This window comes from Tinamus guttatus, unplaced genomic scaffold, assembly GCF_059628265.1.
Source record: "Tinamus guttatus ecotype Peru unplaced genomic scaffold, ASM5962826v1 Tinamus_guttatus_pri_ptg000035l, whole genome shotgun sequence".
Lineage (NCBI taxonomy): Eukaryota > Metazoa > Chordata > Aves > Tinamiformes > Tinamidae > Tinamus > Tinamus guttatus.
Window position 1 is genome coordinate 6,928,055 of NW_028288569.1, and position 17,742 is coordinate 6,945,796.

The 17,742-nt window shown below is 41.7% G+C and overlaps 2 protein-coding genes across 2 annotated transcripts; one reads left to right on the top strand and one right to left on the bottom strand.

Annotated features, from left to right (window-relative positions):
* Window positions 1-300: 300 nt before the first annotated feature.
* On the bottom strand, window positions 301-12,275 carry CEP97 (centrosomal protein 97). The gene is given in 11 exon segments (XM_088534210.1): window positions 301-1,378; window positions 1,841-1,916; window positions 2,535-3,291; window positions 3,833-3,966; window positions 5,330-5,494; window positions 6,303-6,469; window positions 7,251-7,364; window positions 7,726-7,827; window positions 8,277-8,435; window positions 9,809-9,951; window positions 12,215-12,275. Coding segments are annotated over 11 exon segments (2,604 nt in total). The 3' UTR covers window positions 301-652.
* A 262-nt stretch (window positions 12,276-12,537) lies between these two features.
* On the top strand, window positions 12,538-15,824 carry RPL24 (ribosomal protein L24). Its single transcript, XM_088533586.1, has 6 exons — window positions 12,538-12,616; window positions 12,743-12,818; window positions 13,347-13,457; window positions 14,548-14,684; window positions 15,052-15,115; window positions 15,698-15,824. Exons 1-6 carry the CDS (start codon window positions 12,612-12,614, stop codon window positions 15,776-15,778), a joined length of 474 nt encoding a protein of 157 aa, XP_088389712.1. The 5' UTR covers window positions 12,538-12,611; the 3' UTR covers window positions 15,779-15,824.
* Window positions 15,825-17,742: the final 1,918 nt, after the last annotated feature.

A 17,742-nucleotide genomic window follows, 5' to 3' on the forward strand; every position in this document is an offset into this window, starting at 1 on the left:
CCTTTAAGACATTTCAGTGCCCCTAACTAACCTAATTCCTTGCCAAAAACTTCAGCTCAAGGACAAAATAATGTCACTATTTTGGAACCTCGCCTTGAGGAAACCCAGCTCTGAAACACTGGCAAAGATGCTCTTTAGTAAAAGTATAGGAAAAAAAAAAAAAGCCTGAAAGGCAACTGCTTTCATCTTTTTCCTCTGGTTGTGTCCATACATGCACAGACTGCATATATTAGCTCAGTTCCTTCCCATATTGTTTCCTTCTTTTCACACAGTAAGAATTCAAGTCTGCTTTTTCAAGGAAAAAAAAAGAAAAATATATCAAAGATTTACTAACACATTCACTGAACTGAGTTTACAGTAAATATCCCCACAGTCTTCAGAATTTATTACATGGAACCCAGTTATTAAGATACCATTTAGATATGTGAAAATAAAGTGCATCATGACCCTCATGAAGAACTTTGCTGATCTGAGGTTAGCATAGTTAGTGCCAGGTTTCAGCAAGACTAGTAAAATGATAATGAAAACATAAATTGGTAACAGAAATCTAAAATCCAAATCAGCACGCACAAAAAATGCAAGTTTTGTATAAACGGAGAAAAGAATAAGAAAAAAAAAATGGAATCCCTTGTCCTTCATGCAACTGAATTGACTATACAGCAACGCCGACATGCCGCATCTGAAATGAAGAATCACAGTCTGTTTGCTTTCCATCTACTATTCCTGAATTCAGCTTGCAGCTTTCTGGTGTCTGACTGATTTCACCTCGTGCAGGGGAAGTAGTAGCTTGGGGGACATCTACAGAAACAGTATCAGATGAAAAATCTTGTTTTTCTGATGAAATGCCAATTTGTGGGTCACTCCCCTCTGTTCCATCATCACAGTTTATGCCATCATCAGCCTCCTCCAGCTGCTGAACACATTTCAAATACTGTTGCAGAAGGCTGCTGTCCTGCTCACTATTAGAGCTCTCTTTACTTTCCCCATGTTCCCCCTGGCCATCCTCCACATCAGAAAGATACTCTGAAACAGAATTGTCACATTGTTTTACTGTTTCCAAAGAAAGAGAGCTCTCAGCTTCTTCTGTAAAACTCTTCTCAGAGCTACACAAGTCACTGGCACAAGCCTGATCAGCCACAGAAGAATGAAAACCAGAATCTGGGAACTGCAGTAAAGATTTTTCCTGAGGAGCATCGCTAGGTGGGATTAAGCAGCAAGGATTAACCTTGCTAACATCTGGCGAGGTTTCTTGCTCAAATGCGGATGATTGAATAGATGGTTCTGAGGGACAAGAAGTATTGGCTGAAGGGACTCCATGTTGCCAAGAAGTACCTAAATTTTGGGTCACTGAAAGCTGCCATTGTTGAAGAGATTTAACCTGTAAAGGATAAAAAGGATACCATTATGAAACACAACATGTAATGAAAGGATACGTTAATATTTTTTTCTGTTTGAGAACCAAGTTGTCCACAGGCAACACAGCTTGGCACTCAGTTTGTTTCATTCATCCTGGATGTCTAACAGTCCCATTTTACCTCCTGCTTCTACTCAGCTTATTTAACTTTCCTTACATTTTGTCCTTCTTCTTCCAAGCTATATTCTAGCATTTAGAAACACAGAGTTTCCTGTTTCACACATCTAAATGCTTCCCCCGCCACCACCAGAATACAAGAAGATAATAATTTGGCAGTTGCATCCTAATAAGCTACTGAGGCTGTCCCAAGAGAAACCTTATTCATTAAGAACCAAACGTATTCATTAGCACCTCAATATCTGCAGTATGAAGCAAAGTTTTTTGAACTCATTCTTAGGGCAAAAATAAGAGGACTAAAGCCATTACCTGGTTCCAAAGAAATTTGAGTGCCTCCTCCTGTACAAGCCTTTGAACTTTATCTTCCTCTCTTTCTTTTCTTAGTCTACAAGAACACACATTCAAAGATATACAGCTTAAGTAAGCAACATCTGGATAACAAGATCAATGAGTCTACATTAAAAAAAAACTGCTCACAGAACAGCTCTCTTGAAAGATAGCGCAGAGTCAAACATTTAGCTACTACTGCAATTTGTCATCAATATGCAATATTAAATAAATCCTCAATTTATGTCTTACAAATAAACTTTGATAACAATCATAATGATAATACCATGCAAGGAAGAGAGAACCCCTCTCATCACTGACAGCGGAATAACTCTGGAAGTTTAATTTTGAGACCCTCTATGAGACAAGTCAAGAAAAAAAAATTCAAAAGTCACACTTTACAACTGTTATTGTGATTATCCACTAAAAACATCAAAGTCCTGGTTCCAGAGGAACAGAAATGTTTCTTCTAACTCAACCCATTCACACATTCATCTGAGAAGATGAGCAGTTATGTGCGTGTCCACGTGTATGTTATGTATCCAATGATGCCACAGTCTTTCATTCCTGCTACTAGGAGCTGCTATATGCAGTTATATTGAGATCATTTTATACCTATTCTGAAACACTTGTCATGTTTATTCAGATTTGAAAACACACACAGACCTCAACTTACTTTTCTATTTCATCGGTAAGGCAAACGATGTGCTCCTGCATTCTGCTTAGCCGAATTTCATACCGCACCTCCTTGGCTCGGGGATGGTAGTTCCTCGTGTAGAATCCTCTCCAGCAGGCTTGGAGCTTTGTAGCTGCTCTAGTCACTTGCTGCAGTTCAGCTGCACCTTGATTAGCTGCGGATGATGCATCAGAATTTTCTCCTGCGCTCTGATCAGGGCAAAGAGTTGTAACTACTGGCTCAGCACCTAGTGATGCGCTGGGGTGGCCGTGCAGAACGTGCTCTTCAGAGGGGGCTAAATTATTGCTGCTGTTAGCAGTCAGTTTAGGTGTTACTGGATCAGGAGACAGCAACAATTTGCTCTCTTTAACGGTCTCTTGAGTTTCCACACTTTCTGCTGCTTTGTTGGAGTGCTCTTGGCAAACAACCCAAGAAGTTCCTTCTTGCTGGGTAGCGGCTTCTTCCCTATCTTTCACAGATTCAGCTACTGTTTCACCATCATCTTCTAGGTCCAGGCTGATTCCATGCAGCCTGGGGTCTGTAGTAGGAGACACTGGAGACGATCCTGAAGCAACTGGCATAAAAGTAGACTCTGAGGATAGAAGGCTGCTGTTTAGTTTGTCCTCATCAGTCTGTATATCTTCAAGGTATAGCTCCTTGTGACAGCTTCTTTCGAGAGGAAAAGTGTTCTTTACTGCATAGGAATGGTCATCATTGGCACTTGGTCCAACCCAAGAATTCTTCTGGACGACAGGTTCTAGACAGGCAGAAAGCCATACTCAAAAAAAATCACATAGTATTTCAACAAAGTATCCTCCTTTAATCCATAGAGATTCATATTTGGTTTTTAAATAAGCACCTAGATAGCTAAGTAGCAGGATTTAAAATGCTAATAATCATAGTCATTACTGTGTAGCATTAAGGATAATAATTACTTATCACAGTAAAATCCAGAAACCTTATAAATACCAGGTACAGTAAACTGCGCAAATTGCCTTCCTCAGAAGAATTACACTTTAATCAGATGCAACAGTCAAAGTAGCAACTTTTTAGCTTACTGGCTTTCATTTATCACCTAAAGAACAATCTTCTTATCATTTCAAGATGTGAAAAAGTGTGAAATATAAAGTGTGTTAGAAAACAAAGTATTCCTTCAGTTCAAAATCTCCCCAAATTAAAAGATAACAGGGCCTTGTTTTGAAATTCTCTCCATAAGGTAATTAGATTAAAAAAGAAAAATAATAAAAAGGGGGGTTAATCTCCACATGTAAGAAAAGAGGAGAACGTTTGCACATTACCACTTTCAAGAACTGTCTGTGGTGGCTGGGTTGGATTGCTGTGTTCATATGCAACTGGCTGAGCTTTCTTGGGGGTGGAAGATGTAGGTGGTCCTTCATTTTGGCTTTGATGCATCAGCTGCCTCTGGTGGAACCTAAGCACAGAGGTCCAATAGATTTTATATTTCTTTAAAACTTTTTTTTTGGCACAGAAATCATCTAAAAGTACTAATCGAGAGAAAAACGTGATCAGACCCTTCTAAGAGGCTAGTTATAGTATGTTGTAGGTGTAGGGTTCTCTAACAGGACCACTCACAAAGTAGAGACTCACACAACCTGTCTTCTTGCTACAGGTCTCGGATGTTTTAGGTTGCTCCTGCTCCTCCTTCCTCCCGCTCCTTTCACCTTCTTACAAGTACATGCACCAGAACAAAACACAACCCCACACAACCTTAATGCAGCTCTGCATATGTACTGATAAAGTAGTTATTTGCACAAGTAAAGTACGCAGATATTTTAAGAGAATTTTGCAGGATACACTATGCCTATACTTATAGAAGAGTTTGAATAATGGAGGAAACATCTTCTATATTTGAAAATAACTGAATGCAGGTATCACTATTACTGGGGGGGCGGAAGGCGACAACAAAATCCTACCACTAATTGACAAAAAAGAGTATTACTGCAAGCTGCAATCATCCTCCACAATCTGACAGTGGCTGTTTCAATACTGCTAAATTGAAATATCATGAGTTAGATGTCAGAAAGCCCGACTGTCTTAAAACCTTAAAAATGAAAATCAAAAGTCATATCTTACAAGCCAACTTTCTGAATTCTTCCCAAGAGCACGTCACTGAGCAGAGTAAGAACATAATCACACTTTTCAGTTTTCTCCTTGAAATTGCCCCAACACTTTCTGCAACTTCCCCACAGATACCCCATGCACACCTGCAACATGCAAGAACTTCAGCTTCTTCTATAGACTCTCAAGGCCAGTCCTTTTGGCTGAGCTGCCACTCTGCCCCTAACTACAATACTCCTGTACTTCAAGTACAATATCAGGAACAGTGTACCTCAAAGGACAACCTTAGCTCTAAACCAAACAAAAAAACACACAAACAGCACCAGCAACAAAGCAGCTAATCATGCAGCCTACCATAATGGTCTTAACTTACAGTAAAAAGAGAGTTTTCTGACTTTCTTGTGTGGGATGAATCTCAGTATATTTTTTGTTTTAATCACAGCCCCACCAAAAATCCCCTTCCATGTCTGATAGAGCACAGATTGAAAAATAATGCCTCTAGATGGTCCAGCAAGCAGAAAAATGCTTTCTGCTACTGTCTGGCTTCTCAGCTCCTTCTAGGTTACATCCTGTGACCTCATTCTCCTTCCCTTCTGCAGTCATCATTACTTTTTTAAACACTTCACAGGAAATATTATTTTATCCAACGCAAAATGAGACACATAATTAGACTCCCAAGCAAGCTTTCTAACAATAGAGAAACAAAAAGTTCTCACCTTTGTTTACTCAATATTTTTTCCAGCTTGGCATCCTCTTCAGTCTGAAGACCGTATGCAGATATAAGAGGACAAACAGTTGCCAAGTACTGGACTAACTGAACATGCTGTCCAGGTCGATACGATCTTCCTTTTCCTTGACTGTAGAGCCATTCTGCCTTTAAGCTAGTAAGGAGAAAAATAATCATCATTAATGCCTGTCATAAAACTCCTGACTTTGGTTGGGAGCCTTGTCAAAAGGTGAAATAGAAATAAGAATGGTTTGTCTTTAACCAAAAAGTTAATTTCTATTAATTTGGAAAACAAGGCAGTAGGTCTTGGACTCTGCTCATATATTGAACTAGAATGCTTTAATGCTGCATAATGATATTTTCTGGGAAAATTAACATAGTTGGACTGTTTTGAAGTCAAGAATTTTAACATGACATCTCTACTGCCATATATATACACACATATGGTACTGACAAAATGATTAAGCAAAAATTAATGTAAATTTAACTGGTTACATTTCATTTGGTTAAATTATTTTTTAAAAGAAACCCTAGATCTGAAAATAGACCCACAAGTCAGATACTTTACAAAAGAGCACGCTTTATCATTTCCCAAGAAAATACTTTTAATATCTGCAGACTTTCCTCAATCTACAAAGTCAAAGAGGTTGTAAACTTGGAAGGGATAACAGGCTGCTGATAATTTAATACCGATTTGTTAAAGTCTTACTTTGAGTCTAATAATAAAATATCCCCCAATTTTTTATTTCCGCTTAAACAAACTTGTAGTTTTACAGAATAATTCCAGTGAAACAGATGAAAAATCTCAAAACAGCAACAATATTCATTGGGCTGTTTCTCATGCATGCCTTAGCAAGACAAACACTATTTTATATCATATTCACTTTACTATTTTTTATTATATAAAAACAGAACTTCAGCTTAGCCAGACTCCATCCAATACTTTAAAAACATGATGTTACCTTTCCTTTTGAGAAATCACATATCCATCAAGAACTTTAAGGTTCAGACACCAGCTGACAATGTATGGCCTATAGTCAAAGCGACTATAGGCCATACATTGTCAGCTGGTGTCTGAACCTTAAAGTTCATGATGGACTATGTGATTTCTCAAAACCAGGAAAGAAACCTGCAGAACATAAAGAGTCTTTGTTAACGGAAGAGAACAATCGTATGCTTACTGAACGTACCACAGTTTTGCTGGTTAGGGCTAAACATCTCACACGATAATTACAAACACACTGAAAATCAATTTGCTTCTTAAACATGAACATTTTCAAAGTGCCTATCAACTACTGCCTATTGATTTTCCTATTAATTCTCCTGTAACTACTATAGCTCTTGTAAAGTATTACCTTCTCTTAAAACATAGGTGATGGTTTGACGTGTAGAAAATTATAGTATTTCTACTATTCCAGGTCACTACAGCAGCTATAGAAATGTTGACAAAATCAAGGCATACCAAAAAGCTGAGAAACACTACCCTATTTTAAAGGGAAAATCTGTCATAAAAGTAAGATGTTCTTCCAACACAGAAGTCTGTCAATTTTGGTTACTTCTGATTTAAAATACCACCACCACCATCTCCCAATGGAGATACATATATATTCATACAGGCTGAATATTTGTTTCCCTTACGCAGTGCTTGATAAAGGGGTAAAATGAGACACGAGCCCTCAAAGTTCAGTTGCGATAAGTGCATTTTAAACTTCTGTTCTGAGCAGATAATCTGCAGATAGCCCCAGCAGCTGCTCAGCTTTCAGTCTCTAGGCAATCACTGAAAATATTCTATGAACGTAGTATACTGTCAACATCCCTGGATAATAATAATCATAGTAATAAAGGCAGGTTTAAGGCCAAGCAAGGGTTATTTCAAAGCAGAGAGCCCATTTACATCTTCTACGTCTTACCTCATTTAAGTCTCTGATTTCATTTTCTGCCAAAGAAAAAACAGTCAGATTCTGAGGTAGGCAAACAGGGGCTGTACGAAGGGAGGTTATAATATTTCCATGTAGTAACAGAGTCTATAAAATAAAAATGTGCTGATGAAATGTATGCTTGTTTGATTAATGTGCAGAATACAAACTAAACAAGAATTATGGTGCCATCAAAACTATGTGTTTTTTTTTTCGTATTCTAGTGAGGAAAAAATATGCATTTTACATTTTAAAGCAAAACTTTATCATCATAACTCACAGAATTAAAGTGTATTCACCTTTACAAGTAGTATATTTAAAAAAAACAACACAAGAAACAATTCTCATGTTCTTCTGTGTGAGGGTTATGGTGATTTCTGAATGATGAGTGCTTTACCAGGCAGCAATATTCCAAGCAAATATCTTTTTGCAAAGAATGCCACAAAAACAGATATAAAATAGCAACTACCTTTAGAGACATAAGCTTGGAGAGATCTCCTAACTGAGATATGTTGTTGTCCGACAAATCAAGATGCTGAAGGGATATACAGGAATTGATCTGTTCAATGGCCTTTTTAAAAAATAAAAAATAAAGTCAATAAGAGCAAGTCTTGTACTTTTGTTTAGCCCTTAAACAGATATCAGCAATTAGAAATAATTCTGGAAGCTAAAAAATACTGCACAAGTAACCCTCCAACTAATGAATTTGACCATGCTTCTACACAGTTTGCTTTTAAAGAGATGATTACTTTTCTGTTTTCAGACAATGTTGCCAATCTCATTACATTTTGATATTAAATCACTTTCTTTTTACACCTAAATAATTCTTTTCCAAATTTTGTCCTCCTAAATTTCATATACTCGTAGATACAGAGCTTTAAATATTGTTTCCATGAAAACCAAAAATAAAAATACAGATTTCTTTGAAGTGGAACAAATTTGTAAAAATGTTCTTCTCCGCCTTTTTTCAAATTTCCACAAAACAGATTCTAGAAACTGTATAGACAAGACATACTTTACCTTCAGGTTATTTCCTGCCAAGTTCAGCCATTCCAGATGCACCAGATCCTTCAGCCCTTCCACATAACCAATACTGTTATGAGGCAAATTCAGCACCCTCAGCTTGGTCAGTTTGGATACACCCATCATTCGGACCAAACGATTGTTCGCCACGGATAGCTGCAGATTGACACACAAACAGAAGAAACAGTTTCAACCATTAGGCTTTACAAAGCAGTCCAGTTTTTATTTTAGTGGCTAAAAAAACATTCCAAGAGAAATTATTTCAATCTGTATTTTCCATTTGCAAGCAAACAATAACGCAGGCACAAGAAATGACAAGAGCAAGGAAACAAATTACTGATAAAAGAAAACTGTCTTCACAACTCACACTTAGAGAAATCCTCCTCCTAGCATTATCTAATTAAAGAAACAAAATTAATAATAAAATTAAGAAAGAAATTAATAAAATTAAATTAATTGTTTTATATTAAAAGAAGTTTTTTAAACAGAATTGCCAAGCCATTTTGCAAATTATTGCACTATTTGCAGTAAGAAATCATACTTTCAGTGATAATTACTTGGATTTGCATAGCTTTGTCTTTGGGGGACGATACTCTGATTTTTGCAAGCATCATGCATATGCTAAATATTGCTAACATTAGCACCCTTATTAATTTAAATGGACTGTTGCCGGTATTATGATTAAGTATAAGCACTAGCAATGTCAGGGCTTATATGATTTGACAGGTTAATGAGAAAGCAGAGAACGCACACACACATTTCACATTTTTGTATTTGCTATTTGCACTTCATCCTGTTCCACATCTGTCCAGATCTATCCTGAATGTAATGTAAAATGGCTACTCACAACTGCTAGTGTTTATTTCATTTTTATAAACGGAGAATAAGAATTTATTTGGAAAAGTAATAAAACAAAAATCAAATTATATGGGCAAAAAAAGGGAAATTGAAGAGGATTAATTTATAAAGCATGCAAAACACAGGAGGAAGCCAAATCCCAGTGGCAGGATGCAGCACCACTGATAGAAGTTTTCTTTCTAGGGTGATACTTCATGAAATATTTTAAAACAATTTGTCTTTGTGCAAATTCTAGTAACTAATCCTACTCCTTTGTGAAGATTCAGACCCAAAGGGAAAGAGTGTGTATCCATACTTAGACCTACAAAAGATAATTAAATTAAGCTACATCTAACATTATAAAAATCAAGCATGCAAAAGCAAAAAAAAAAAAAAAAGTGTCTAAATTGTTAGAGTTGTCAATGGCCTTTTTAAGTGTTCCTCTTCTCACCCCCACCATAAGGTTTTACTGAGTGCACTTTTAGTTATTTGAGTAACAGCCTGGACCACTGTCAATGGTAGGGCTGCACAGAAAACAAGATTTTCTATTTCAGTTAGCATCATTTGTTTTTCTATGAAGAGAGCAACTGCTAACTGATTTCAATTACAAGATGTGGCCCTAAAACAGGAGCATTTTAATTAGTATCACAGTTCCAATATTTCATAGGAAATTCAATTCTAGTAACACTTACCTGCATCAGGTTCCTGCATTTTTCCAGGTGTTCCAATTTAATTATCTGGTTTTTGTCCAGAATTAGAGTGTGAGTATCAGCATCACAGGGTAAAGTTGGACCCAGTTTTTGCAATCCTTGACCTGACCAGTTAATGACCAAGCCTTAGAAAAAAAATAAAAAATAAAAAATCCTGAGCACTTGAGAATAAATGAGAACATACACTAAAGGTGCAAAATAAGCTAAAGAGATTTGTTTTAGAATCCATACAGATAATTTACTTAGTGAAGAAAGTTCATTCGTATCATAAAACTGAAACAAATTCATTATTTCAGGTCAAATGTATTAAATAACTGATGGAATTAATGGAAGATGTGGATCCCATTCCTGTTCCACTAGAGAAATCCAGTGCAACCTGGGCATACCAGTAACAGTCTGAGTCTTTGAAGCAGGAAGAATGAAATTTAAAGCTAAATTTAAAGCTTCAAAGGTATCTACATTTTTCCATGCTGCAGGTTTTGAGCAGTTCTTTGACCTCTACCTATTTGAGTGGAAGCACTCTCTAAAGTCCTGCTTAGAGGCAAACTCAGAACATGCCTAGTACTCACTAGTACTTGTCTGCAGGATCACACTCCATGCACAAGAGCAACTACATCTACTAAAAACAAACAAACAACCTACAAAACCTAAACATTTCACCTTCCTAGAGAGTTCCACTAAACACTCTGCTAAAATATTTGAAAATTAAGGCACTTAATTTGGAAATGTGAAATACCTACGCAATAGCCTGAAGGAAAACCTGAACACCAGCCTTACATATCATGAATAATAAAGAATATCTTTCTGAATAAAAGCCTGCAGTTTCCTCTTTATCCTTTTTCTCTGTCTCAAAAACAAACAAACTCTGGCTCCACTTTGACAGCGCCATGTAAGTGAACTCAAAGAGCTTTCAGACCACGACTGACCCCTCTCTGTTATCACAACTAAGATGCTTAAATTCAATAGAAGAAATAAACTTGGGGTTCAAAACCCTCTCTTCATGGTTTTCTACCAGCTATTTTAAGGCATGCGTCTTTTTAGCTGTTTGACTTCTGCAAACTGGTGTATGTAACCATCTTATCAGGTGAAGAATGTGTCCAATTCAGAGCCAGTGATTCCACTCTAAGACTTCAATGTCCAAAGGCTTAATTGCATCTAGCTTTAGGATTTTGGTATTTGTTTCTCTTGATTCCAACAGTAGGATAAATGCTACACAGCCCAGTAACACCTCCAGGGAAAAAGTCAGAATAAGGAATCCATTCCTATAGCCCTGCTACAGATGATGTTTGGTGGGAGCAAATTATCAATACGTTAGCATATCATTTAATTAATGGAACAGACAAGTAACGTATTCTAGCCAAAAACTACTAATACAGAGACTTAGAAGGAAAAAGAATTGTCATCTACAGGGAGCTTGAACAACCAGGTTATCTGCAAATAATCGTTTCCATATGCTCATCATCTGCTATGTATTCTGCATACCACCCCTATAAACTAGTGCTTGCTTATCCCTACTACGCTCAGTACAGTCCTTCCTGCTCTCTTTATGCAGCATGTTTTAGAATGGCAGTCTTATACCCAGTTCTTGTACTATATATGAAGGACTCTTACAGTTTGTGTGAGCTTAGGATGGAGAGACACATTTTTAGTGCACGGATTTGTCAACTAGAGAATATATATTTTAAAAAAAGTCTCTGATGAGATTTCCTTCTCAAACTAACAACAGTCCACACAAAGGGCAGCAACACCCAGTGAGCAAAATTTTTGAACGTTCAGGAGAAAAAGTACTGCACTTTTCTTATTTAAACAACCATGTCTGTAAAAACGGGGGCCTCTCTAATCACAGAACTAGCCGATTTTCCAGGGGGCTCTTCATACCCAGGAAAAAGAAATAATGAAGATCGCACGTTAGGGCTTCGGCAGATCCGTACGTCAGTAGCCGCGAGGACAACCCAACTCAGAAACTCGCAAGTCGCGCTCAGGCCTCTGCTTGCTCGCGGAGCCCTGAGGCCTCCTCGGCAGCATCCCCGGTCGCCCCTAGCTCCCGTTCAGGGGCAGAGAGGGGCGCACGGAAGGCGGGTGCCGCCTCCGAGGCCCTCCCCGCCCGCCCCTGCAGGCAACGGGGCCCGGTGCGGCGCCCAACCCCGGCTGCGGCGGGGAGGGCCCCCACACACCGGGCACCGCGGGGTCTCCCTGGACTCGTAGCTGCGGCCGCGCAGCCCGGCCCGCGCCCTCGCTTCCCCGCACTACAACTCCCAGGGTGCGCTGCGCGCCGCGGCCGTTTAACGGTGCCCAACGGCCACCCTGGCGAGCCCCTCCGCGCGCGCCCCCTTGCCTGCGCCGCCCCGTTAAACCCGCCGCCACTGCACCCCTCGGCGCTGCCCTTACCCGCCGCAGCCGGCGAGGGCGCCTCAGGCCCCGCCGCCATCGCCGCTCCTGTTGCCGCCATCGTCGCCGCTTGCCAGCGACGCCAGGCAACGGGGCGCCAGGCGCCGATTGGCTATCCTGACCGCGGGGGTGGAATAGTGGCTTTTTTTTTCCCCCTTTTGTGGTGAATGCCCCGGCGCGCAGGACGGCCGCGACGATTTTAGGCGAGAACCACGAAAACGACAAAAATAAAACAGGTCAGAGCCGCTCCGGCGCTCCGCGAGAGCCGCCCCTCCCCGCGGGAAGCGCCCCCTCCCCGCCCGGTGACGCAGCGCCTCCCGGCATGCAGCGCGCGCCTTTAGAAGGCGGTTTCCCATGATGCCCTGCCCTTCTCCGCCGCGGAGCCGCTGCCGCCATCATGAAGTAAGGGCCGCCATGTCGGCGGCGGCGCCCGCCGCGGTGCTATCGGGCGCCATCGGCCGCGGGGCAGCGTCGCGCCCGCCTCCGGGGCTGCCCCGCGCCTTCCGCTAATGCTTCTCTCCCGCACAGGGTCGAGCTGTGCAGCTTCAGCGGCTACAAGATCTACCCGGGCCATGGGCGCCGCTACGCCCGCACCGACGGCAAGGTGAGGCGAAGGGGGACCGACCGCGCCGCGGCGGCCTCGCGTGGGGTCCGGGCTCGGCCTCCTGCGCGCCCGCGGCGGGCGCCGCGGCCGCGTAGCTGCTAGTGAGCCAGTCCGCTTGGTGCTGCCCCTGCGCCAGCGCAGGAGGCAACGAGTCGTGTTCCGAGAAGGGCTTGGGTGCGCTATCCAAAAGCCCTGTTCCGTTCTGCTATAAATATTGTATAGGGTTATTATAACCAACCTACCAGTTCTTTTTAGAGTGGAATATAGCAGCTTAATACTTCTGCACCTTCTGTGCAAAAAGCAATTCCTTCAGGCTGATTTAATGGAGCGCCTTCTAGGAGATCGTTTTTATTAATAAAATAAGGTTTCATACACTAAAGTTTTCAAATCGGGTTTTAAAATACAGAGCTTCCTGGTTACAGTACTCTATTATTTAAAGAAAAAGTTAGTGATGAAAGATGAGTTAAAGAGTTATTTGATAAGTCAACTTAGAGTTCAGGAACTTACATAAAGTAGTTGCTTTCCTAGGTTTTCCAGTTCTTGAATGCAAAATGTGAATCGGCATTCCTCTCCAAGAGAAACCCCCGTCAGATCAATTGGACTGTTCTGTACAGGCGTAAGCACAAGAAAGGGCAGTCGGTGAGTACGCAGCAACCAACACTGCTCTGAGCTTTCCCAATGAATAATGTGGGCACGGGTCTGATTGGGAAAGAGGTGATTTCAAGGTTAGCACAAGTGTAACCTGTATAACCAGGATGAATCTTGATCTGTTATGCTGCATATGTGAGTCACTTTATATCAGTTCATGTGTTCGTCCATATTTGAAAGGTTTGGAAGGTAAATTGCTTCAGCAGAAGCACCGTGTCTATGTTATAGTGTTGGGGGGGGCATTCAGTACCACAGTAGATTTGGCAGCTTTAAGTACTTGTGTTAATGGCGTATGATTTAAAAGAAAATGTCTACCAAAGATGAGTAATGCTGTTCAGCATTTGGAGTTGTTAATTCTTGGGACTTCCAGAGTGCTGATCATCCTTGTAAACAGATGATCTGGAAAGTAAAGGATAGGGGAAATGCTCATATATCTTCTAGAAAGCTTTGAGCTACAGCTTAATTGGAGATTGTTCTTACGTGTCTGTCACTATATGCAAAAGATAAATCATGATCTGAAGCATGAGGTATTTTCAGCGCTCCTGGCTGAATTTGCATAACAAAAACAATCTAGAAATTCTTGTATATGTGTGTAGGTCACTGTGTATGCGTACAAGTCAAAGGTTCTACAACTTGGAGAAAGTAAGTTGGTGCTTGATAGTGCATGCTAGTGCTCAAGGCAGTGTTGCCACTTAACTGGGAATTGCTGGTTCCCTTTGGAAGATTCCATCAATCCTAGCCTTTTCTTTTTCCTTATTCCCTATTCCCCGTTTTTTCTGGGGATTGCAGATGGCTGAATTTTGGAATTTCTTCATAAAGTATATGTGTGTGTGGGTTTGTTGTTGTTGTTGTTTTTTTTTTTTTTTTTTTTTTAATATATCCCACCTACAAAGGAAAGTACATTTTAATTGGTAGCCAGTAGTGTGCTTTGGCAAATCAGAAAACTAGAATTACCTCCAAAGTGAGGTGTAAGATCCTATTTCTGTATAGCTTCAATTTGAATGGCAACCTGTTGCTGTACTTGTCTTTAGGCTTTTGGTTATGTCTTTTAATCTCTTGTCTTCCTCTCCTGCCATTTTAGGAAGAGATACAGAAGAAGCGCACACGCCGTGCTGTTAAGTTTCAAAGGGCTATTACTGGTGCATCTTTAGCCGAGATTATGGCTAAGAGAAATCAGAAGCCTGAAGTGCGAAAGGCGCAGAGGGAACAAGCTATTAGGTAAGAAATCGGGTGACTGGAGCCATGCCAGGCATTTCAAAGGTTATAAAAACTTTTTCTAGAAGAGCTTTAAACTCTAAAGCTTTTGGTGGGTGGTTTTCTTTAGATCAGCATATTTTGGGCTGATTTTAGCAACATGTGGTATCAGCAGAGGGGTCTCTTCTAGCCTTCTCCCTTTATGGAAACACTTCTTTGTTGTACCTAGTTCTGTTTTCTCTGTATCAGTCTTTCTGGAGGTACTGAATGCCAGACAATGAGCCTGAAATGATGCTTGCCTTACATGATGTTCTAGACCTTTCACAGCCAAGAACTTAAAAGAAAAAAAAATGTAGACATGAATAATTTGACTCTTTTTGCTCTGAATTAGGGCTGCAAAAGAAGCCAAGAAGGCTAAACAGGCAACTAAGAAAACAGCAGTTTCTACTGCAAAGGTGAGATACAGTAGTTGAATAGAAATAATAAAGTGTTTGCTTGGAATAAGCCATGTTGTAACAACAACCAGCTGTTGTGGGGCTTAAGTGGAAATTGATACTTGCTTTTGGAAGAAGCATTTTTTGTATCCATTATCACCTGGAAGCTTCCTGAAAGAATTTGTACTAAAGTTAGACATGCATGAACAGCTCAATATAACTTTTTTTTTTTAAGAGAATAAGTGTTATGATAAAACCACTGTCTTGATAGAGGCCATTTGAGAGTATAGAAGCTTGTGACAGAAGACTTGTTGGCTAGAAGCAGATATGACATCTCCAACTAGCTAAGCACTCCCTCACAACACACTGATAAGAGCTAGCACATACTATGTTATTACTTCTTTAGTGCACTATATTACTTTGTGGGTGTTGCAGGTTTGCAGTGGTCTGTGTGATAACAGTTGGCTCATGTGATTCTGATATGATGTGGATACCTTCACTACATCACCTCATTTCAGTTGAGAATTTTAAAAGTGGACACGTTAAGTTTAGGGATGCCAGTACATTGTTTCTCTTCACTCATATTTTAATGTTTCTTTACAGGCTCCCACGAAGGCAGCACCTAAGCAGAAGATTGTGAAACCAGTGAAGGTTTCTGCTCCCCGTGTTGGTGGAAAGCGCTAATTTGCCACACTGTTAGCTGTGCTGAATAAACACCTGACCAACTTCCGTAACTTGTGCCATGTTCTGTTCAGCTGCGTGTGTGATACTGGGGGGTTAATCAAAGAAGTAACCATGTCTGCTTTCACAGACTGAAAAAACCACTTCTTGCCATAAAACATGGGGTTCCTCAGGTCTGCTCTACCAGAATGGGTGCAGTGACACAGGTAGCAGGGAAGATCCAGCTTGAAGTCTAAGAAGCAGTTCTTATCTAAAGGATAAAACAGCATGAGTACTAACTTAACTCTAGATCTAAGTCCAGTGGCATAAAAAGGAGTTTCTAAAGCCCTGGTAATTACTGAAAATAAATATTACTCATTTTGGAGATATGAAGAATTAAGTGTACTGTCAGGACTCTACTACATGTAGATGACATTTCTGAAGCAGATGCTTGACTACTTAGAACTCTTCATTGTGGGAACTGTGACTTCACTGGAATGCAGTGGATGGTTTTAGGATGTCTCAGTTGTTACTTAGTTTGAATCTTGGACTCCTGCACCATCTAAGTGACTTTCCTGTACTTGTTTTGTGGAATGCATAGCTGTGAAGTGTTACAGAGGTGGAAGGCTGAAATGGGTTCAGAAAAGGATGGTTTTGTGAACCACAAGACTGTTATGCAGAAAGATTAAGGCAACTCCTGGGTCAGCAGCTAAAGCAACTGATTGTGGGCAGCTTTTGTCAGCAAGAGGATGGCTGTAAAGGGTCCTGTCTTGTACTTTTTCCATAGGTGCTGACTAAGCTAAGTGAGCTGCTCAGCCCTGTAGGGCCCCTTTTCCTCAAAAGTATGGTCTAATCTGCAGCATGTACTACAGTACTGATAACAGCATGAGTGATTATGAAGCATGTTTCTTTCCAATGTGGTTTAGGTAGGTAAGCACCGTGCCCAAACGTTCCCTTGTCTTGATGGTAGTGGTTTTGGCAAGAGAATGTCCTTTCACCTGCTGGCTGAAGGGGACTAAACCAACTTCTTCATTTTCTGGATTAGATTCTTCACAATTTATTGGTGTCACCTGTTAATCTTTCAGAATCCAAAACAGTCTTGCACAGAGTAAATACCCCCTTCAGGGCTTTCACTATACTGTGCTGAGCAGCTGCAGCTTTTTAAAAGTAAACTGTAATACTGGCTTGGCTCTTCATACATCTGCTATCTTATAACTGCTTTGAAGAGCATTGGGCGCTTGCCTTATTGCGAAGGACAAGGAACATGGGTGGCTACACTTGAGCCAAGCGCGGTGGCTCACAGTGGGGCTGCCTGTGGTGGTACTGAATGTGTGCAGTTTAATCGAGGCAAGTGACAGGTAAGGGGAAAAAAACACCCTCGGAGCCTTGGCGCGTTAACACCCACGGGAGCTCAGGATGCAGCGGCCGCGCGGCCGTCACCTCTCACCGCTACTGCGACACGAAGCCCCCTGCGCGGCCCCTGTCGGTGCCTCCCTCCGGCCTCTCGGAGCCGCCTTCACCAACCCGCGCGCTCCAACGCCGCCGCCCTGCCCGCTCCCAAGATGGCCGCCGCGTGCCTTCCGCCCGGCCTCCCCTCTGCCCGCTCCCAAGATGGCCGCCGCCACTTCCTTGCCCGAGCGCACGCGGCTCCCCCGCCCGTCCCCCCTCCCCTCCCCAGCGCGCGGCCTTCTGACCTCACTTCCTCTTGTGCAGCAGCCATTTTGTCTTTCCGTTGCTGCTGCTGCCCGAGCTTCTTCCTCCCTCCCGCCGCCGCTGGCCGCGAAACTCCAGTTCCCCCCCGGGCCCGGCTCCCGCCGGCGCCGCCGCCCGCGGGCCGCGCTCCGCGCCCGGGGGGCGGGCGCCGGGCAGCTCGGGGCGCTGCCGCTGCGGGCGGCGCATGCTCTGCCCGCTCGCAGCCCCGGTCGGCCCCTCGGCAGCCCCCGTGCCCCGGGCTCGCCGCATGTGAGCGGCGCCGCGGGGACGCTCGC

Bases quoted from the DNA above. Each gene is read 5' to 3' on its own strand.
- RPL24 (XM_088533586.1), top strand. The intron at 13,458-14,547 runs GTGAGTACGCAG...CTGCCATTTTAG, and splicing joins AGCACAAGAAAGGGCAGTCG to GAAGAGATACAGAAGAAGCG. The intron at 14,685-15,051 runs GTAAGAAATCGG...GCTCTGAATTAG, and splicing joins CAGAGGGAACAAGCTATTAG to GGCTGCAAAAGAAGCCAAGA.